This window comes from Papio anubis, chromosome 6 (genome assembly GCF_008728515.1).
Source record: "Papio anubis isolate 15944 chromosome 6, Panubis1.0, whole genome shotgun sequence".
Lineage (NCBI taxonomy): Eukaryota > Metazoa > Chordata > Mammalia > Primates > Cercopithecidae > Papio > Papio anubis.
In genome coordinates this window covers 39,657,806-39,679,962 of record NC_044981.1, presented here as the reverse complement: position 1 = coordinate 39,679,962, position 22,157 = coordinate 39,657,806, and the positions used below count along the sequence as shown (strand labels likewise).

At 45.7% G+C, this 22,157-nt stretch overlaps 1 protein-coding gene across 4 annotated transcripts; it reads left to right on the top strand.

Moving 5' to 3' along the window:
• The first annotated feature begins 8,321 nt into the window (after window positions 1-8,321).
• Window positions 8,322-21,561, top strand: TREM1 (triggering receptor expressed on myeloid cells 1). 4 transcript variants are annotated; one of them, XM_003897589.5, is made up of 4 exons: window positions 8,322-8,455; window positions 12,297-12,650; window positions 13,878-14,070; window positions 18,937-21,561. In XM_003897589.5, exons 1-4 carry the CDS (start codon window positions 8,407-8,409, stop codon window positions 19,040-19,042), a joined length of 702 nt encoding a protein of 233 aa, XP_003897638.2. In that variant the 5' UTR covers window positions 8,322-8,406; the 3' UTR covers window positions 19,043-21,561. The 4 variants fall into 4 exon arrangements, with proteins under 4 accessions (XP_003897638.2, XP_021792948.2, XP_021792949.2 ...); XM_021937256.2 differs by lacking the exon at window positions 18,937-21,561 and adding an exon at window positions 18,118-18,538; XM_021937257.2 differs by lacking the exon at window positions 13,878-14,070.
• Window positions 21,562-22,157: the final 596 nt, after the last annotated feature.

Genomic DNA, 22,157 nt, shown 5'->3' with positions numbered 1-22,157 from the left:
ACAGAGGTATTCTTGGGCCGCTGGTCACGACACTCTGATGGGTGGTACCAGTCAAAGCACTTTGTCAGGGTGATGGCAGTAGGATCTGTGTGTGTTTGCATGTGTCAGCAGCAGCAGCAGCAGCATAGCAGGGTGCATGCTTGTTGGCTGGGGTAGGGTCCTGGCGGCTGTGAGACTGTGGGCCACCATGTGTGTGTGTTTGTGCTAGTGGTGGTGGCAGTGTGGGGTGGGAGGTGGGGCCTCTGTGCCTGTGTTCACACTGGCAATGGCAGCGTGGCTGGGGCAGGGGTATGCTCTTGCCTGCAGTAGTGGCACTGTGAGGTTCACATGCACCAGTGGAGGAGGGGAGGTGAGATCCGCCCCCACACACGTGTACTGGGAAAGTGGTGGGGGTTGGCTGTGAGCAAATGTGTGCTGGTAAAGTGGCATGGGGAAGGCTGCCACAGAGGGAGGGTGTGGTGGGCTGGTGTTCATCAGCAGGGGCCACTCTGCTGAGTGCTCTGATGATCAGGTCTGCTGGTGAAGGAACTATGATGCAGGCCCCCAGGAGGCACGCCAGTTGGGTATCCAAGGCTGCACTGAAAGCAGGCATGGGCAGGCTGGGGCCCCAGGAGAGGCCAGCAGACAGGAGGACACTCGGATCAGACTGGCCTGTCTCACTGGCAAGACCACCCTGCTCTGTTGAAATCAGACAGTTTCCCCAAGGCTAAAATCTCCTAGGAGATCATGGTGAGCCTTGTGGTATGGGCATCCCCAGCTGTGCTCCACCACAGACATTCCCACACCAAACCCTCTGGGTTCTACACAGACTGGAGTCCTGCCCTTACTACCTCTCTAAGCAGCTCCCTCTGCCAGCTCAAGTGTCTGTGGGGTTGTGGGGTCTCCTGCTGTCAGGATTCTAGAGGTCTGTGGGAAGACTGGGTCATGCCTTGCCTGCTCAACTCACCTGTTCCCCAGAGTTGTTGGGGGCCAGGAATGAGTCCCAAGGTATGATGACCCATGCAAGGTTTCCAGCTTTCTCCCAGCTTCTGTGTCCTCCCTCCATCCACTCTCAGTGCCTTCCCTCAGTACACCAGTCTTCTCTATGTCACCGTCCTTAGGTGGCAGATGTTCCTCCTAGCTGCATCTAGTTAGCCATCTTACTGAGCTCCTGCAGGTCACAGGATGGTAGAGGCTGCAGCAGAGTCACCTAGGGCCTCCTGGAGCAGAAACATAAAGCAGTGGAGATGGGACCCAAGCTGGGTGAGTGGGTACAAAAAGACAAAGACTCTGCCAGATAACAATGTTTTGTAGTTTTTAGTGTGCAAATCTTGCATTCTTTTGTTCAATTTGTTCTTAAATATTCATTCCTTTGGATGCCATTATAAAGGAAATTGCTTTCTTAATTTCATTTCATTTTCAGATTGTTTATTGCCAGTAAGTAGAAATACAACTGATTTTTACACATTGATATTATATCCTGTAACTTTGCTGAACTTGTTAATTAGCTCTAATAGTTTTCTTAAAAACTTCCCTAGAATTTCCTATGTACAAGATTATGTCACCTGTGAATAGAGATAGTTTTACTTCTTTGTTTCTAACCTGGCTGCCTTTTATTTTCTTGCCTAATTGCCTTGGCTAGAACCTCCAGTACAATGTTGAATAGAGTTGCCTGAGAAGACGTTATCTTATTCCTGACCTTAGAGAGAAAGCTTGCAGTCTCTCATCATTAAATATGTTAGTTGTAGGTTTTTTTTTTCTAAATAGATGCCCTTTATTGCATAGAGGAAATTCCCTTCTTATCCTAGTTTATTGAGTATTTTATCATAAAAGAGAGTTGAATTTTGTCAAATGCTTTTTCTGCGTCTGTTGAAATGACTGTGACATTTTCCTCCTTTACAATGTAATATGGAGTATTACACTGAAATATTTTCATATGTTGAACCAATGCCAAGTAGGACAAATCCTAATTGGTCATGATGTATAATCCTTTTTATATATTGTTGTATTCAGTTTGTTAGTGTTTTGCTGAGGATTTTTGTGTCTATTTTCATAAGGGATTTGGTCTGTAGTTTTTTTCTTGTGATGTCTTTGGTTTTGTTATCAGGATAATGATGTTGTTCACATTTAATTGTTATGTATGCCTTCAGCGTAGGTGAAAGGCTGGTGCAGTTGTCAGAGGCGTGTGAACCAGAGCAACTCCATCTTGAATAGGAGCTGGGTAAAATAAGGCTGAGACCTACTGGGCTGCATTCTCAGATGGTTAAGGCATTCTAAGTCACAGGATGAGATAGGAGGTCAGCACAAGACACAGGTCATAAAGATCTTGCTGATAAAACAGGTTATAGTAATGAAGCCAGCTAAACCCCACCAAAACCAAAATGGCAACAAGAGTGACCTCTGGTTGTCCTCACTGCTACACTCCCACCAGCACCATGATAGTTTACAGTCATAGCAACGTCAGGAGTTACCCTATATGGTCTAAAAAGGGGAGGCATGAATAATCCACCCCTTGTTTAGCATATAATCAAGAAATAACCATAAAAACAGCTAAACCAGCAGCCCTTGGGGCTGCTCTGTCTATGGAGTAGACATTCTTTTATTCCTTTACTTTCTTAATAAACTTGCTTTCACTTTACTATATAGACTTCCCCTGAATTCTTTCATGCACAAGACCCAAGAACCCTCTCTTGGGGTCTGGATCCAGACCCATTTCCTGTAGCATCTTTCTGGCAACCACAGAAGGGACTATAGCACAGAAATCCCCGACCCAAAGGCTAACTTTGGGTAAGTGGTGGGGTCCTGTAACATCTTTCTGCTGACCATGGAAGTGACTATAGTGCAGAAACCCCCAACCCAATGGCTACCTTTGGGTAAGTGGTGGGCCACAGACCTCCCTGGCCTGCCTAGAGGATTTCTCAGTCAATACTTGTTAACACTCCAGCTCTCCTGGGCCAAAGGCTCTGTCATTCTTTTCTCTTCCCAAACATCTGAGCAGATCCACTCCAGCTTTCTGGTGTTGCAGGCAAGGCATCTTGGTTAGTACGCAGACTCAGATCCCATTTCCATCCTTCTCCCGGGAAGATTCTTAGATCCTCTTCAATCCAGCAGTCACTGGAAAACTCTTTTCCCAGAGGTGTGATCAACAGGATGCTGAGGAACCATGGTTGCCTTTCCTGTTAATCACAGCCACCTTCCTGTTCTCTTCTGACTGAATCTGGCTTTCCCTGGAGGCTGCCATGGTGGGAAGATGATGTTAGAGGGGCCTGCTGTGCTTAGTCTGTCTCTGGGTCAGGCTCAGGGCCCCTCTGCCTCTGGCTGCCTTAATCTTCCCTCTGCTAAGACCAGAGTGATTTCAGGCAAGGAAAGCAACTGGGACCCTGAAAACCATCCCTCCGTAGTCCGCCTCCCCATCTGTGCCCGAGTCCCTTTGCTTCCACGTGGATGCTATTGTGATTGCTGCTTGTATATTATTAAAATGTTTTTATATTAAAAATGTTTGGTTGGTCTGAAAATTAAAAGGACTTCATTTAGGAAAAAAAATTTAAAAACATCTGAGGATGTTTCTGTAACATCTTTCTGGTGAACCACAGAAGGCATGGTACTGAGGAGACCCCTGATGCAAAGGAAATAGACTGCAGCACTGATTGGCGGACTTTGGGTAAGTGGGGTGCATATACCTGGGTAAAGAATGGGATTGGGTTAGAGGCTTAATTTAAAGGAGTTAGAGTCTCTCCTAAAGCATAGTGGGTTGGAGCCCCCTCTTAATAAAAGACAAGAACGCTTGACCAGCTGGGTTAGAGACCCGACTTACGAGGGTTAGAGTCCCTTCTAAGATTTAGGGGGTTAGAGGTCCCTGTCGGTAAAGTCCCTCTTGGTAAGGTCCTTTGTGGCTAAGAACGAATTTAGCACTATGGGATATTAACTGCTATTCTCTTTGAAATGATCTGCTTTGCACTCTTTGCTGGAAGAGTAATACAAAAGGGGTAATACAAAAATCTGGATCAATATTTAAATTCTGAGCACATATTGGAATTGGCTAACAACCCTATATCAGCTTGGTTTTAACAGTTGCCCAGTTCATGGAAAGCCTTCTAATTTAGTTTACTTGGGATAATTTTACTTATTTTGCTTTACTGTTGTGGAATATATTGCTGTTTTACTCTTTGTGTAGGAATGCAGGATAAGCTTACTGAATGTTTTCTTAAACTGAACATTTACTAATCTTCCAGATATCAACTTTTGTCAGAACTCAAGAGTAATGAATGGCCCTCAGCATACTGATGCTTTCTGACTGAGCTCCTCCCTGCACTGAATACAAGAGACCCTAATAGTTAGGCAGGAATATCGTCACCCCTATTCAGCCTGAAGAAGTTACAGAAAACGGATCTTCATCCCTTTGAAACCCTTAGGATTAAGGGTTCTCTTATAAAAGGGAGGGGCGAAATGTCAGAGGCGTGTGAACCGGAGCAGCTGCGTCTTGAATAGGAGATGGGTAAAATGAGGCTGGGACCTACTGGGCTGCATTCCCAGATGGTTAAGGCATTCTAAGTCACAGGATGAGATAGGAGGTCAGCACAAGATACAGGTCATAAAGACCTTGCTCATAAAACAGGCTGCAGTAAAGAAGCTGGCCCAAACCCACCAAAACTGAGATGGTAACAAGAGTGACCCCTGGTCATCCTCCCACCAGCACCATGGCAGTTTTGAAATGCTATGACAAAGTCAAGAAATTACTCCATGTGGTCTAAAAGGAGGAGGCATGAATAATCCACCCCTTGTTCGGTATATAATCAAGAAGTAACCATAAAAGTGGCCAAGCAGCAGCCCTTGGGGCTGCTCTGTCTATGGAGTAGCCATTCTTTATTCCTTTACTTTTTTAGTAAACTTACTTTCACTTTACTGTGTGGACCTGCCCTGGATTCTTTCTTGTGTGAGATCCCACCCCTTTCCTGTAACACAGTCACTGTTAGCACGGCTTGTCAAAGATTCCTGTCCCACAATTGAGGTGCCTTTGTTTATTGACTGTGTGAGTGAGCTGGTTATTCAGTCATTGTCTCTCTGATTAACACTTCTTTACCTTGGTTTGAGTGGAGATTCTGAAACTCACTTTGTCTTTGCTGGCTGGTTCCCTGTTGGACTCTCAATAGGGGCACTAGAGGGAGACTGGGAGGCTGGAGGAGGAAGACAGGACACACTCACTGATTCCTGTTTCATCCCCTTCCATTGTGAGTAGCCTCAGTGATGCTTTTCACGGGCAACAGTGACTGGTTCCAGTTTGCAGTTTTCCCCACTCTCAGAAGTAGTCTTATTGGGCGTCCTCAGAGATATCAGCACCAGGGTCACACTATCCTCAGAGATCTGTGTTCCAGTTCCATGTGGGCCCCTCCTCTGAGCCAGAAAAGAAGATATTGTATATGCAATCTCACTGTTAAAAAATGTTACACATATATTCTAGCTAGGTTAGATTAACCAATCTTTATTAAGGAAGAAACTGCTAATTTACCCCATAGTGAAGATTGAGACCTACTGACTTGGGGCAGTGACTTATTAAAGACAAAACAAAACAGAATAATATTGGTATTATTTCATTAATTGTATCAATTTTGAAACTGTATTAATTTCATAATAGCTCTGAAGATAGAGTTTGACAAATACAAAAAGGTTCATGGTACCCAAAGACTAAATCTTCCTGGTGGTAGAGGCCACCCTATGAGCAAGCATGGAAATGGGACATGTGACCTAGCCTTAGTAAAATTAACAGGAACCATAGGTCACAAATCACAATGCTCTTCTATGACAAGCCTTAAGAAATAATATCTTGTTGGGAGCAGTAGCTTGAGAATTTAAAGAGACCCTAGTAGTTAGGCGGGAATATCGTCATGCCTATTCAGCCTGAAAAAGTTACTGGCTGGGTCATTAAACTCCTCAGAAAAATAAAGTGGTAAGGATTAGAGAATGCTGCCATGCACTGCACAAGGACGTTTTGGTCCATAACAGACCGCATATACGGTGGTGGTCCCATAAGATTATAATGTCATAATACCGTATTGCTACTATGCCTCTTCTATGTTTAGATACACAAATACTTGCCATTGTGTTACAATTGCCTACAGTATTGAGGACTGTAACATACTGTGCAGGCTTGCAGCCTAGGAACATGCTTTACTTTAATTTATGTTCAAGTATCATTCTCCCTTAGATTTTGTGAGGTTGAAAGGTAATTGTTTAAACTGGATGTGAATGGAGAGGGGGCCTCTGGAGAGCAAAGTGCCCTCTGTTCCCCTTCCTAATGTTAATAGTCTATACCATACAGCCTAGGTGTACAGTAGGCTGTGCCATCTAGGTTTGTGTAAGTGCACTCTATGATGTTCCCACAACACAAAATCACCTAACCACACATTTCTCAGAATGTATCTGTCATTAAGTGACACATGACTATTTACACTGTTGACCTCAAGTACACAAATAGATCAGACAAGTGGAGAAAGACTTCATTCTACTTCATTCTAATTTAAATGCAGGTGCTGTCTGTAGTTAGGAAAATGTGAAGGAGCAATCAGCCTCCGGTGATATTCAAGTCTAATTAGAAATTCTTCTTGGACTGTTTAGTTCAAAGCTCCCTCTTAATCTTCCAGGAACTTAATCCTCCACACAAAGTATATGAAGACACAAAAATGTACAAAGTATGTATTTCTACATTATGTAGAAAGTATGTATAGCTATTATTTAAGTGTGGAATATTAATTTTGTTGTAAGAAGAGGGATTTATTCACTGAAATGAACTGTATGAATCTGACTCATCGCCACAGAAGTCACACAGGCTCTTCTCTGAGTCAGAAAATGTTAAGACCTTTCTGTCTATTTTTCCTTTTTAGGGACTGCTTGACTACAGCAAAAGGAGGGGCCAGCAGATTTCAGTTCAAGCATGTTTGAAGTCTGTTTTCCGACATTATCTGTGAAACAAAAAATAAACATAGTAAAATCTCCACTACAAATGATCTCTATAAAGTGTAATAACATGATTTAAGTTTATTTCTTATTTTCTATATTTTATAAATTGCTACATTGAACAGTTTTAATTAAAAAAATTAAAGTTAACCTTGAAAAATTTTTTGGTTGTTGTTTTAATTTGCAGATATGATAGTACATTTTAGTTGTTCCTATACTTTAGTAGCAATCAATTTGGGTGTAAAATATTAGGGTCATAATGTTCTCTATACCTCATCCCACTCTCTCATGGTATTTGTTACTCAGAGAAGAAATCTGAGTCCTGATTATTTCGATTCCTTTGAAGAAACCAAGTTACTTTTTTTGTTTAACAGTAGGAGTCTTTCTATTTAAATTTAAAAATTTTCACCTAGACACTTCCTATTCTAGGTCTCATTTTATGAATTTTTTCCTTGCCCATGTTGAACTCTCAACCTCCAATTTTAGATTTCTTCTCAGACCTGGAAAGCATATTTTTAAGATAAAATTTTTAATCTTTCTTGTGATCCACCATTCCATTTTATGCTTTAAGGGGATCTCTAATTTGTAGATTGGAGTTCTATGATTTGTCCTCGCTTAAATTTCTGAGCTCTTCTAAATGTCTTTATTCATTTTACATTTGGGAATACTTCTGAAGTGAATCCTCTCCGTTACTGATTTGATTTTCACGCTGTCAAATCTGTCTTTTCTTGCTTCTAGTACAAAACCTGCTGGATTTTTTCTTCTTTCTTCAGTGTCTTGAACCAAGTTTCCTTTTTAAATCTAAGTCTGTTCTTGTTGGGTGGTGGCAGTGTCCTCTCAAATTGTTTCTGGGGTCCCTACACCCCTGTGAGCTCCCAGGCCATGTCTGTGGCAATGCTGAGGACAAATGCAGGGTATGGCCCTCCTGGTGATGAAGAGGAGGTGCACCCCAGGTCACCAGAAGCCAAGAGAACCGGCGGGGCTAAGCAGGGCAGGATGTAGAAACATGTTCTCACAAAAACCCTGAAGATGAGAAGATGAGATACGATTGTCGCCGCCTGTCCCTATGTGGGCCTGACTCTCTTCACTACACTAAACTGGATGTGAATGGAGAGGGGGCCTCTGGAGAGCAAAGGGCCCTCTGTTCCCCTTCCTAATATTAATGCCTTACTTTGATTTTTTCAAGTATCATTCTTTCTTAGATTTTGTGAGGTTGAAAGGTAATTGTCATTATTACCACAGAGAGGAAAACTGGAGTTCAAAGAAACTTAACTGAGAAGTGAGTCCTGGTCTCTGGATTCTTTTGTTGATGTCAGGAGTCACAGCAACTGGTGATGAAACACAGCCCAGGCTCAGTGCCTCCCAGGAATGTCCTCACATCCTGTTGTGCAACTTTCCGAAGCCTCTAGGTGACTGTGGTGCCTTGTAGCTGTCCCGGGAGCCCGCAGCAGCAGTTGGAGTTGGTGCACAGGAGGGATGAGGAAGACCCGGCTCTGGGGGCTGCTGTGGATGCTCTTTGTCTCAGGTAAGACAAGGAAGAGGAGTGGGCAGGGAAGGCGTTTGGTCCAGGATCTCGGGGAGCCCTTTTCTGTTGAAGCTTCAGAACACAGGACCATCCAAGATAGAGCCACCCAATAGTTATGCCAGACTGTGCTGCTCTACCCAGAATCGGGAGAACGTGCAGTGTCTGCACACAAAAGTAAAAGAAAGAGAGAGTCAGGGAAACAAGATGTCTGTGCATGTCAACGTTGTCAGAGACAGGCAAAGTCTGGCATGGGAATAATGATAGAGTAGATCTCATCATGGCATGATCTACAATGAGTTTATTTGATGTTGAAATCTTTTTCTTATATTCCATCATGATGTTGGATGTTACATTCCATTTGATGTTGACAGTCCGTGAAACCCAAAAGGCAGTATTGATTTAACAAATATTTCCCAGGGGTCTACTATGGGCCAGCAAATATACTACTGCTGAGGACACAGATGTGACCAGAAGAGGCTGGTGCTCATTTTGGTGGGGGCGATCATCCCAGCTCTCCATGGCACGCTGGGATTGGAGGGCACAGTTGCTGAGGCTCAGCAGAGCCGGCCCATGCCCCAGCTCTTCCATGTGTCTCCTCTTATGATCTGCACAGCTCATACCTGCACCCAAACCAGAAGCATGTGAGGCTTTATTCACTCCTCCTCCTAATCCTTATATTTAGGAGGAAGGATTATGATGTTATCATAATCCTTATGAATAACAGGAGGAAAGTGTCAATATGAGTTAAAAACGAGGCTTGCCTTAGGAAGGCATGAAAAATCAGGGAGAGGTATTCTCTTGGGCCCTCTACTTTGAGCAAAGTCATGGACAACTGCCTTGTAGAGTCCATGCTCAGATGTTGCTCTGGGGCTTCTTGGAGCTGGGGTGATGATCTAGATGGGCAGAAGGGAGTTAGGTCCTCATGGACAAGTGTATTTCCTCGTGTTTGATTCATGTTTTTCTGAAGGAGAACTGGGAGACAGCAGAGGGCTGAAGGTTATGTACTTGTGTGAGAGAAAACCAGTGGTATATATTTCATTGTGCCATGTGGGGATAGGTTAGGGGGTAACTTGAATGCTCCTTGCAACTGGATGCTTATTTACGCTTGGGCCAGGACTGCTCTAATCCCTATCAGACTGTGTTGGGCCATGTAGCTCAGTGCTTTAGATGGAACCAGAGTCCTTGGGTTTGAATCCTGGCGCTAGCACTTAACTATGGTGAGACTTTGGGCAAATCACTTAATCCCTCTGTGCCTCAGTTGCCTTATCTATAAAATGGGGAGAATAATGGTGTCAACTTTTTACATTACAAAGATTAAATAAAATAGTCTTTGAAAACCCTTAGCACATAATACTTAATAGGTAGTATTTGCTATCCTTTTAATTAACATATTCAAAGGAATTCCCTTCTTGCAATGCTGCACAGACAGCTCAGCAGCCTTCGTTTCTTACTGTCTCCTTCCTTCTGCGAGAGACAGGCAAGTTTGCAAACTCAGTCACCTGTAGCTCCCACCTTCCCTGGGGAGCTGGCAAATAAAGGAGATTTATCTGTAACATTAACTTCAGAGGTTAGGGCTTCAGTGGTGACAACTTGAGGATGGAGTCTGTGTGTCTTCCAAAGAGCCCAGCACAGTGCCTGTGATAGAGAAGTCTCTCAGCCACAGTCTGATGAGTGAGTGAACAAATGAGGGAACCAGGCTTGGTTTCAGACAACACTCAGCCTCTGCTCAGCTGCCTCTTGGAGGGGCACTCCTGACCGGAGTTTGTGGGAGTTGCTCAGGAGGCCTGTTTGCAAGGTTTCCTTAGAAACTGGAGTCTGCTCCCAGAAGAACTGGCTTTCAAGACTGGTTTCACCTTTAAAATCCTTGTGAGTCCCTGAGTGGAGTCTTCCTAAGGTCAGGCAGATCTGTTGGCCTATCCTGGGGTGGGTGTGCCAGGGGGCTCCGTGAAAGGGGCAGTGCTTGTCATTTTTCACCAGGCCTGCAAGGACCTAAGTGTGTGGTATTAATAACAGCAGTACTAGTGTTACCTTGACCCTCACAGTAAACCCAGCAGCACTGTCCAGCCTGTTATTTGGTGCTCCATGGGGGAAGGTACCCTAGGCCTGAGTGTGTAAGCTACAGTTTCTCGCAACTTAGAGAGCCCCGGGTGTCCAGCTGAAACACGGACCTTGGTCTTCTAATTCTGCTCTGCTTGGCCTCCCATCAGCAAGGCTCCCTTGGACAAGGCCAGATGAGCATTCCCAATTCTAGATGGTTAACCCGGTTCAGCCTCCAAGAATGTGGTGGAAACCATTGTCACTGTAACCCAGGGGTTCTCAAACTTGGCACTATTGACATTTGGGGTGGGATGATTCTTTGTTGTGGGGGCTGTCCTGTGCACTGTAAGATGCTTAGCCTGGTATCCACTAGATGTTAGTAGCACCCACCTCTCTCCCTGGTTATAATAACCAAAAATGTCTAGATATTGTCCAGGGTTTCAGGGAGAGTTGTGGCAGGGAGCAAAAATTGCTCCCCAGTGGAGAACCACTGCTGTGACTCCGTGACATCAAAAATAGGAGGGGACATTTCTTGGCTCCGGTAACTGGAAAGTACAAGGGGTGCTCCTCTGGAGCACAGCTGAGTCCATGACTCAGATAACGTGGGGTTTTTTTTTTCTCTCTTTCTCTCTCTTCCCTCCACTCTCCCCTCTCTCCCTTCCTCTCACTCACTTTCTGCCTGTTTAGCCATTCTCAGGCAGCCTATTCCCACATGGAAGAAAGTTTCACATAATAAAGTTTCACATCTCACTGACCTGTGAATCCTAGCAAGAAGCATTTCTCTTAATGGCTACAGCAGTCTCAGGGAGGATTCTGATTGGTCCAGCTCAGCCATGTGCTCCTTCCTAAACCAATCAGCCTGGCAAGGCCCAGGCTGGAGTGCAGTGTTGTGATCTCGGCTCACTGTAACCTCCTCCTCCTGGGTTCAAGTGATTCTCCCACCTCAGCCTCCCATGTATCTGGGACTACAGGTGTGCACCAGCATGCCTGGCTAATTTTTTGTATTTTTAGTAGAGGCGGGGTTTCACCATGTTGGCCAGGCTGGTCTCAAACTCCTGACCTCAGGTGATCTGACCTCCTCATCCTCCCAAAGTGTGGGATTACAAGCGTGAGCTACCGCACCTGACCCCGAGATGGGGTACTTGGATTGGCAAAGCCTGTGTCCTGTGCCCATCCTTGAGAATGTGGGCAGCCCCAACAGTAGAGCCACACAGGATCGTTCCCTTGGAAAGGGGTGCTCTGCTACCCAAAGGGAGAAAGGAGTGCCAGGCAGTCAGATATCCATGCCCATCATGCCCTCCAGACGGCTTCCTCACTGTTTGTCCAAAGGTCTTTTGAACTGATGTCCTTGCCCTGACTTAGGTGAAGTTCCTCACGCTGTCCTTGGAGCCACTCTCTTCTAGCACTGTGTCTTTGCATTCACTTTTTATGTCGTACACCCTTGTAATTGTTCCCTCCCACCATGCTGCAGCCACTTGTGGTCTTAGCACAATGTCCCATGTTCTGTCTCCAGTTGGGCAGTTTCGTCCTCTCAAAGTCAGTCTTCCTGTGATCATTTATGAAATTTGATCCTCATGCACCATATGAAGTCTCACTCTTATAGTAAAAAACCTACTCACAGTGGAAAGAGCTGAGGTCTAGTGCTGGCTTGCAGGGCAAGTTCTATTTTCTCTGGAGGCCTCAAGAACCTTGTCTGAAATATGGGTGTTTGGACAAGAAAAACAGGGGGCTTCTCTCCTTTTTCCCCACCCAGAGAGAGAAAAATAATTCCTCACAGAACCCAATTCTCTTTCCCTGCTTATAGAACTCGGAGCTGCAACTGCATTAACTGAGGAAAAGTATGAATACAAAGAGGGGCAGACCCTGGAGGTAAAATGTGACTACGCACTACAGAAGTATGCCTACAGCAGGAAAGCTTGGCAGAAAATGGAGGGAAAGATGCCCAAGATCCTGGCAAAAACAGAGAGGCCTTCAGAGAATTTCCATCGAGTCCAAGTTGGGAGGATCACACTAGAAGACTACCCTGATCGTGGTTTACTGCAGGTCCAAATGACCAACCTTCAAGTGGAAGACTCTGGACTGTATCAGTGTGTGATCTACCAGCATCCCAAGGAATCTCACATGCTGTTTAATCCCATCCGCTTGGTGGTGACCAAGGGTGAGTGGCCTAGGATTGGTGGGGACAGGAAGGCCAGGTGAGGAAAGGGGTGGTGGTGGTAGCATCAGCAGAGCTGGGGTTCAGGATTCCTAGCAGGCTGTCTTCCTCCCAGAAGCTCCTTGTCTCTCATCTGAGGTCCAATAGTAAGAGAACCTTCCATGTATGAGATTCTTCTAGGATAGCAGAGCCTAATTTGGGGTGCTGTGGTAGGAATTGGGGTATAATTAAGGTGAGTGGTAGATTTGGGATAATTTAGTCCCATTCTTTGTTCTCCACTTAGAAGTCATGTCGTGACTCCCTTTCCCAAGGATGCATTTGGTGGCATGCCTGTGTGCCTCTGAAGTAGCCCCTCTCAGATCTTTCTGTGGGCACAGACCACCTGGGGATCTTATTTCCAATGCAGACTCCAACTGAATAGGTACAGGGTGGGACCCAAGAGTCTGCCTCTCTATTGATCTCCCAGATGATGCCAGTGCTGATGGTCCATGGCTCCCATTTTCGGGGAGCAAGTCTCCAGAGCTCATACACAACTCTATCTCACTGGATAGGAGAGGCCGGTTTACTTACCTGTCCCCTATTAATTTCAGAACTGCTTGCGGGAAGCACCTGTGCCTTCCTGGGTTCTGCACCCTTAGCGAATAATGTAGTTTCTGACTCAAAGTAGGCTCTCAGTAGATGTTGCATTAATGAATGAATTATGGAAGACAGAGGAAAGGGAGGCAGGTTCAAGTTCCCAGCACCTGGGGAATTCTAAGCCTGAGGAAGACAAGGTGCATACATAATATATTAATAAAAGATAACTTTTAAAGCAATATGCCATAAGCCAGGTGAATGAAAGGCAGAGTGAATCAAGTAAGCCTGGAATTATTCTTGGAGAAGGTGGGTGCACATGAACTGGTGAAGAACAGAAGGCAAGTGCATTTCCAACAATACGAATGGCAAAAAATTCCTTTCTTCTTCTCTCTTTCTGCTCTCCCTCACTTCCTGCCCTTTTTTTCTTTCCTTTTTTCAATCTCTGACTCAGGTTGACTCCACAGTATTTCTTTGGTTTTAGCAAAAGAAAACTTTGCATTTGGGCCATGCTTATTTCCCTCCTCAGCTTCATTTACCATACCACCTACCCGTCCATCAACTCATCCACCTTTTCATCCATACATCCATTCACCCACCCATCCACCCCTTCATCATTCATCTGTCCACCCATCCATCCAATGTGTCTTCTTGCAGGTTCTTCAGGTACCCCTGGTTCCAGTGAGAATTCTACCCAGAATGTGTATAGGATTCCTCCTACCACTGCTAAGGCCTTGGGCCCACGCTATACCAGCCCCAGAACCGTGACCCAAGCTCCACCCGAGTCAACTGTCGTTGTCTCCACTCCTGGCTCTGAAATCAACCTTACAAATGTGACAGATATCATCAGGTATGGTTTTCAGGCCCTGGGCCCCTGGTTTGGACACCAAGCCCTTTGTTCCCCAGTCCATGTGCTAAGAGGATGTGGGACTGAGGGAAAGGGGAGGGTGGGGCAGGAGCTGACTTGAGTCAGGTTAGTCTGGGTAGAAATGTCCAGGGGAAGAAGGAAGTGGTGATGGAGAATAGGGGAGGCTCTCAGCCAGGCTGTCCTTCTCCCCAGTTCACCTTCCTTGTTTCCTTGCAACCTGAGTATTAAGGAGAGGGAAATGGCATCTTCCCCAAATTCCAATGGAGCTCATCCAACCCCAGGGGTCTGATGGGTAGTGGGAAAGCACTCTGAGTGAGGGGCCCTGGATCTAGTGTTGGCCTGACTAACTGTGACTCTGGGTGAGTCAGGAACCCTCTCTGGCTTTAGCTTCCTTGACAGTTCAGTAGGCATGCTAGAAACCCAGAGCTGGAAGACGTTGTCCACCTAACAGCTCTCAGCAGGAGCTGGAGCTGGGGCTAAATGCAGTATTGGTTTTTGCCTTATTGTTTTTTAAATAATATTGTTGCATGTGTCCAATCATAGATCAATAGAATTAGAATTTTTGCAGATGAGGTCCATCTCAGTATTTTTAATAAGATCTTTAGGAGACTTCTAATGTGTAGGCAAACTTAAGAACCACTAACTTAGCAATTTCACTCCTCTTTACAGTTATTACATGTTGATTTATATTAGAATGTGTTTATCATTAAATATTGAAATATCAGGGAGGAAATATTCTTTCACATTACCACTAGTCTAACATGGCTTTTTTCTCACATTCTCTTCTAGTCTTTATTTATGTTTATGCATATTTTAATATGGCAGTAGGTCTAATTATACCTGTCTTTTTTCTTTTCCATGCTGAAATTATTTTTTGATGCTGCTACCTAAATTCCATAAATATAATTTCAATAAGTGCATATTTTTCTATCAATTGTGAAAGCCATAACTTACATAATCATTGGCCTGTTCTTAGACATTGATATAGTGTTGATAACTCTGAGATAAACATTTTCTTGCAGATGTATTTTTCTTCTTTTAAATAATTAACTCAAATGAAATTTCCATGAGATAATTTAAACACTGATATCATTTTGTATACAAATAGCATCTACCAATGGTCTTCCAAAAGATTGGAAACAATTTGCATTGTGATTCATTATGCATAAATAAAGCAGTGTCACTGCAGGCTTACAGACATGGATTTAGTCTTTTAAATCATTAAATAGTGTGAGTTAAATCACATTCCTGCTAAAATGAATGTGAACTGGTGCCTGCCCTAATTTCTCTATGAGTGTAGACTCCACCTCCATATGGGTAGTAGCAGTGCCTTTTTTCCCATTACATTGTTTGGGGAACAGAGTGTTCATTAAACCTTTGTGGAATAAATCAAACGAACGATCCACTAGGAGTCAATTCTTTCTTCTCTACTTTCATTTTGCAATACGTAAGTGAAGAGTACATGACCTTTGCCCATATTCCTACTTTTACGGGAAGGAGGGCCTTAAGTGTAAGCTGTCCAGGTTCTGAGCCTTTTAAACAAAGAATTGGACAAGATGCACAGAGTAACAAAGGAATGAAGCAGTGAAAGCAGGAATTTATTTAAGCGAGAAAGTGCTCCCCAGGGTAGAAGTGGCCCCGAGCAAGCGGCTCAAGGGCCAGGTTACAAAGTTTTCTGGGTTTTAAGTACTCCACGTGAGGTTCCTCTCAGTTACCTGTTATCTGTATAAAGCATTTGGTTTGTGGCTACCTAAAGGCTGAGGTGAATTGGCGCCCTCTGCAGATAAAGAGATGGTCGTTTGTGATTGGCACATGACCAATCCAAGGCACGCTCCCTTTCCATCTGAGACGTGGTGGAAGGGGGAAGGCTGTGGGGAGAGTAGCCTTTGATCCTTTGCTGCTGGGGAATGGGGAGATGGGGTTTTTCCTTTTGGTTTAGCTTTAGAAAATTTGTGTTAATTGGCCTTAGGTTCCCTGACCCCAGCACCAGGAGTTTTCCTTTTGATCCAGTTTTGGGAAATCAGCACGAATCTGTTCTAGATTCCTTGCTCCCACACCTTGGTGTTGCTCCTTGATTCAGCATGAATTGGCCTTATGTTTCTGTCTCCAGACCCTATTCTCCTGCCTCGCTACTAGAGACTGCATCTCTCTTTTACCTGTTAACTTTATCGTCTAATATGAACTATCCTTTCAGCAAAAGTCCAGTCTGGAATCCACTCTAGCTGTTTGAAAAGAAGAAGCTTTTTTTTCTTTCCCTCCCTTCCTTCCTTCCTTCCTTCCTTCCTTCCTTCCTTCCTTCCTTCCTTCCTTCCTTCCTTCCTTCCTTCCTTCCTTCCTTCCTTCTTTCCTTCCTTCCTTCCTTCCTTTCCCTCCTTCCTTTCCCTCCTTCCTTTCCTTTCCTTTCCTTTCCTTTCCTTCTTTCTTTTTTTTGTTTGAGACAGGGTCTCACTCTGTCAACCAGGCTGGAGTGGAGTGGTGCAATCACGGCTCACTGTAGCCTCAACCTCCTCCCACCTTTGCCTCCCAAGTAGCTGGGACCACAGATGCATACCATCAGGACAGCTAATACTTTTTATTGTTTTTGTAGAGATGGGGGTCTCCCTGTGTTACCTAGGCTGATCTCGAATTCTTGGGATCAAGTGATCCTCCCACCTCGGCCTCCCAAAGTGCTGGGATTACAAGTGTGAAACCACCACATCTAGCCAGGAAAAGAAGGAATTTAATGCAGGGAATTGTTTGCCCAGGTGATGGAAGAGCTGAGACACTAATTTGGGGATAGAGAGGCACTGCAGATGTAGCCACTATCACCTTATCTCTAGGTAGGTTACCCAGAAGCAAGCCATAAAGTCTTGTTAAAATGTTTTAGGACTAGGCATCGTGGCTCACATTTATAATCCCAGGACTTTGGGAGGCTGAGGTGGGAGAATCACTTGAGCCCAGGAATTTGAGATTAACCTGGGCAACTTAGCAAGACCCTGTCTTTACACAAAAATAAAAAAATTGGCAGGGCATGGTGGCATGCACCCATGGTCCCAGCTACTTGGGAGGCTGAGGCAGGAGGATCACTTGAGCCTGGAAGATCGAGGTTTCAGTGAGCTGTGATCAAGCCATTGTACTCCAGCCTGGGCAACAGAGCAAGATCCTGCTCTCTCTCTCTCTAAAAAAAAATGACAAAAAAAAAAAAAGTTTTAGGAAGTGATTTCTGGCAAAGCCATTGAGGAAGTGGGACCAGGAAGGGAAGGAAGGCAAGCAAGGTTGTCATAACCAAGGAGTATCTCACAGGATAACTCTGGCTTAGTCTTGTAAAGGAGCTCTGGGGACTCCTGAGTCACATTTGGAGTTGTCCCTGTAAGGGGCAGTAACTGAGCAAGGGCAGCTCTAACCAAGGCCAAACACATGAATTCCTGGGCCTTTAGGGGGTTAGTAGCTTGTGTGCAGCCTCGAAAGAAATGCAGGTGGTGGCCTGTTGGGAGTGGACATGCCCCGCGAGTTCAGCCTAGGAAAATGGTACAGCACTCAGAGTGGATAAGGCAGAGCACTCGCAGGAGGGACTTGGGGAGGAGGTGCAGTGAGCAGGGCCCAGAAGCCAGGACATTCAGGTTGCAGCACTGGAGTCAGGGCAGATGCTGAGGATGCTGAGTGGGCCACAATCATGTGAGGGGTGAGAGAGATGCTGGCTCCCTGTGCCTTGCCGCCTGTCTCTCTGCCCCATCCCTGCCCCCGTCTCTGCCCCCTGTCCCCTACCAGTTGCTGAACTTGACCAGGCAGCCTTGAGAATGTAGTCCCCTGTGCTACAAGTCAGGGCCCTTGACTGGGGGTGGATTTCGGGCAAATAGGCAGTTTTCTACTTTCTAGCTCCTTTATGCTGTTTCCCTCTTTGCTAGTTTGTGCATGTGGTTTTAAGTTTTGTATACGTGGATGTGTTGATTTTAAATCAGTTGCTTTGCTTTATTCCTTAATGTGTCTTATTCTATTTCCTAGTGACTTTTCTTGGATTGTTTTTAAATTTTATTTAAATGTTTAATCCAGGGGGAAGATTTATTCTGCCACATGCTGTAAACTGTAGAAAAGGCTACTCCATTATCATGTTGCTGTCCAGACACTGCAAGACTATTTACTAAATGATCCTCCTGCCTCTCCAAGTAGCTGGGACCATGGGTGCATGCTACCATATCCGGCTTATCCACTGGACCTCTGATTTCCTTAGACGTTACGTTCCCACATGGCACTGGCTCTGCATCTGGCCTTTTTGTTCCATTGCCATCTGTCTGTCCCTGTTTCTTACCATGCCACATCCTTGTGCTCTCATCTGCTTGCATGTCTGCTGATAGAACTAGTCAAGTGCCCTCACTCCTTTGCATCTTTTTATTATGATACCTATTGATGTTTACCCAGAACCCTTAAAATCATTTCACCAAAATCTATAAAATTCATGATGAGATTTTCACTAGGGTTGGATTCTTCTCGGTTTATAGGTGAGGAAACTGAGCTAAAGAGGTGAGATGACTATCCCAGTAGGCAGGGGATGGTGCTGAGAATAGAGAGCGGGTTTCCTAGCTGGGGTCCCCTCTCCCTGCCACATCACAAGGAGGAGGATGGGCTGATCAGCCTGACAGTCTCCCAACAGTGCCTCTCCTGGACAGGGACCTATACTCTCCACTGAATTATTTCTAATCAGTAGTTTTTGGCAGTGAGACAGACCGAAAAGCACAGGGTCAGGCAGTGTGGGAAAGGTGCAGCATGGACCTAAGCAGAGGGGAGTGGGACATGAAGGCATTTTCTAGAGGGAACATGTGCATGTGGGGGAGCCTTTGCCAGCAGTAGCGTTCAGTCTCCTCTCTCCCGCAGGGTTCCTGTGTTCAATATTGTCATTATCGTGGCTGGTGGATTCCTGAGTAAGAGCCTGGTCTTCTCTGTCCTGTTTGCTGTCACGCTGAGGTCATTTGGACCCTAGACCCACGAACCCACGAGAACATCCTCTGACTTCCAGCCATATCCATCTGGCAGTTGTGCCAAGGGAGGAGGGAGGAGGTAAAAGGCGGGGAGTTAATAACATGAATTAAATCTGTAATCACAGGGTACTTCTAAAGTCAGCGTCTCACCTTCCTGCTCACTGCCCTCATTTCTCTAATAACCTTGGGTGGGCATTTCCGCCTCAGAAAAGAAGTTACAGCCCCAAACATGCCTGGTCCTTCATTCCACCAGCCACTTGGGGTTTGCATGAAGTACAGACAGGTCAATGTTTTTCACTGTAATTCTCTTGTGGGGGCTGTGACGTGCAGAAGGCACACCTGATACTTCTGCTCCGTTTTGCCCCGGACCATACAATTTTGGCCTGACCTGGACAGAGCTCCCACTACAGAAGCATCCTGCTCGCCCTATGCTGGGACTTCCTCTTTCTAGCATCAGACACTTGGGTTTCATGCTTATATGTGGTTCTTTCCAACACTCCCAGGAAAGGGTGTTGAAGATTGTGGAGCATGGAGAAATAAGACATCATGGTGAGAAAGTGCATCCTTCTCAGAGAAAAGAGTTAAACTGAGTATCTTGTCCTGAGGAAATACTGGCGGGCTGAGATGGGATCCATAGGAGAGCATCAATGGACAGTGTCAGACATCTTGTGTGCATTTATCGCTGGAGCCTGAAAATAGCCCCATGAAGGCAGAAATGTATGTGACTGGAACGAGGCCACATGAGTAAGTCACCGCCCACTGGCAGGAGTGAAAACTGAAGAGCTCCTTACCTGAAGGACCCCAAAGCCATATGGCATAGAATGAGCAGGAGTTCTGCCTGTGTCTAAACGCCTCTTTCCTGTATCACACAAGGGGCAGGGATGGTGGGGTAAAAGCTCTCCCCACCGCGGAGGCTTCTGGAGGCTGTCCCCATGTGCTCGCCTAGTTCCCCACTCTGCCCTCCTCCTCCTCTCTCAGTCTGCTCCTGGAGCACCTGCTTCAGTTTCCATGCTCTCTCCAGTGCCCTCCTCTGTGAAGTAGGTAGGTGTTCAGGCCACCACGGAGAAAATCTCTGTGGGAGATTTTCTTGCAATCTCCCACAGATTTCAATCAGGATTTTGTTATTTCCCACCGTTTGAGATTCCCTTTAAGGGAAACGGGCCTCATGGATGGGGAAAGGATGGTGGGTCCTTCCAGCCCAATTTAGTGATGTCCAGGGCAGATATTATCCTCAATTCCCAAGAGCAATCACACTTTTCTACACATACAGTGTGTCTCATGTCAGGTAAATGTATTTTCACAATGAGCTCCACTCCTGTGGAAACAATTCTCTGCACGCGGAGGTCCAGCTCCCAGCCTGCTCCATCACATAGGGACTTCCCCATTCCTCTGAACGCTGCTCTGTCAGAACCTGCCCAGGTAACGGTAATGACCCTAGAGAGATGATTTCTGAACCCCAATTTTGGGCCCATTAGAAGATGTGTGGGGGGCATTTATTTCATCCTGATGCTCTGGTGACAATCTTTGCAGAGGCACTAGATCCGGAAGCTGTTAATCTCTGCATTTATTTTCTTACCTAAAAGAATCAAGCAGCTCAGAGGCAGTGACTGTGCAGGATGCAGTGTTTGTATGCTGAGCTTGCTGGTCTGGAACCTGCACTTTAGCAATCCCATTGTTGCTCCTGTTTATGAGGTTGACAATGTGCCAGGGCAAGGGAGTATTGTCATTAAATGCACTCCAGGAGAGGCGGAACACACGAGGGCGGTGTTTCTCAGAGGTCTTTAGACCACCTGCATCAGATTCTCCTGGAGCATAAAGCAAATGCTTAGAGTCCAGGGCCCCTGCAGACCTTCTGTATCCTAGTATACAGCTCCCTCTTAGTGAATCTCAAGCTTGTTTCCAAGAAGTCATTACAGTCCTTACGAAAGCCCATGACACATTCCTAGAGATTCATCCAGATGTAACCCAGTGCATGGTCCAGTGCATGCCTGTGTGCTTAACTTATTATAGATCAAGTGTTAAGTCCAACATATCAAACGTGCCTGAAATACTATATGCATTAAATTGGAAGACAAATGGTCACACTGGATACTCTCCCATTTGCACTTACAGGCCACGCCACGCTCCATCCTCCCCATCCTGCCTGGGCACCTGACCAATGTGGCTAAACCAGCAGGCTCCTTGGCTGCCAGTTTCTGGCTGGTTGAACCAATGGGAAACATGAAAGGAGAGCCAAGGGTGGGGAGAGAGTCAGATCAGGGTTTCTGTCCTCAGGGCTCCCTCCCTGGGAGGTGGTGGCAGGAGTGGCTGCATTCCTCTCTGAAGCCTCCTTCAAGCCCCTCACCAAACAGTTCCCATCTCCATCTTCTCCTCTGTAGCCCCCTGCTCCATCTTCTCCTCTGTAGGCCCAGTGGTGGGAACGGCCCACCACTGTTGCCAGCCTCAGCATACTGAAGCACCCCTTACTGCATTCCCTAAATTCTATGCACATGTTTATTAAATACTCTTCAATTACCCAGTTTCAATGAGCCACCGGTGTCTTGCTGTTACCTTGACTGATACAATAGTGTTGTGTGGTTAATGACACAGACCTTGGAGGAAAACAATATCTGGGTTTGAATCCCTGCTCTGCATCCTTGCAGGGTGTCTGATCCTGGGTGACTCAGTTAACCTTCTGGGCCTCAATATTCCTCCTTGCCTTAATGGACATGATGGTGCCTAACCATGCCAGTGATGATTCTGGACGCTAACAACAGAATCCAACTCTGGCTATCTAAAACAGCAAGGGAATTCTAGAGGGATATCAGTAACTCAGAGTTGATGAGAGGCTGGGGGATTGGGTTTGGAAAATGGGCAGAAGCCAAGAGAGAATGGACAGCAGAGGCCACACGAGACAGTCTGGCCATGTTGCCATCGATGCCACTGCCCCGGACACTGGAGGCCACTATGCTATTCCTAGACTCTGAATCCTAAAATTGCCTCTGAGTAAGTCATCTCCAACTGGCTCTGCATTTGTGTCTCATCTGCAGATCTGGGGTCCTGGGCAGAATCATTCATGTGGCCAGGCTTGGGTCAAGTCACGTGCCTGCAGCATAGCTGCCGGGAGAAGGGTGGGAG

Bases quoted from the DNA above. Each gene is read 5' to 3' on its own strand.
- TREM1 (XM_009205164.3), top strand. From the start codon at position 8,407: ATGAGGAAGACCCGGCTCTGGGGGCTGCTGTGGATGCTCTTTGTCTCA. The intron at 8,456-12,296 runs GTAAGACAAGGA...CCCTGCTTATAG, and splicing joins GTGGATGCTCTTTGTCTCAG to AACTCGGAGCTGCAACTGCA. The intron at 12,651-13,877 runs GTGAGTGGCCTA...GTCTTCTTGCAG, and splicing joins CCGCTTGGTGGTGACCAAGG to GTTCTTCAGGTACCCCTGGT.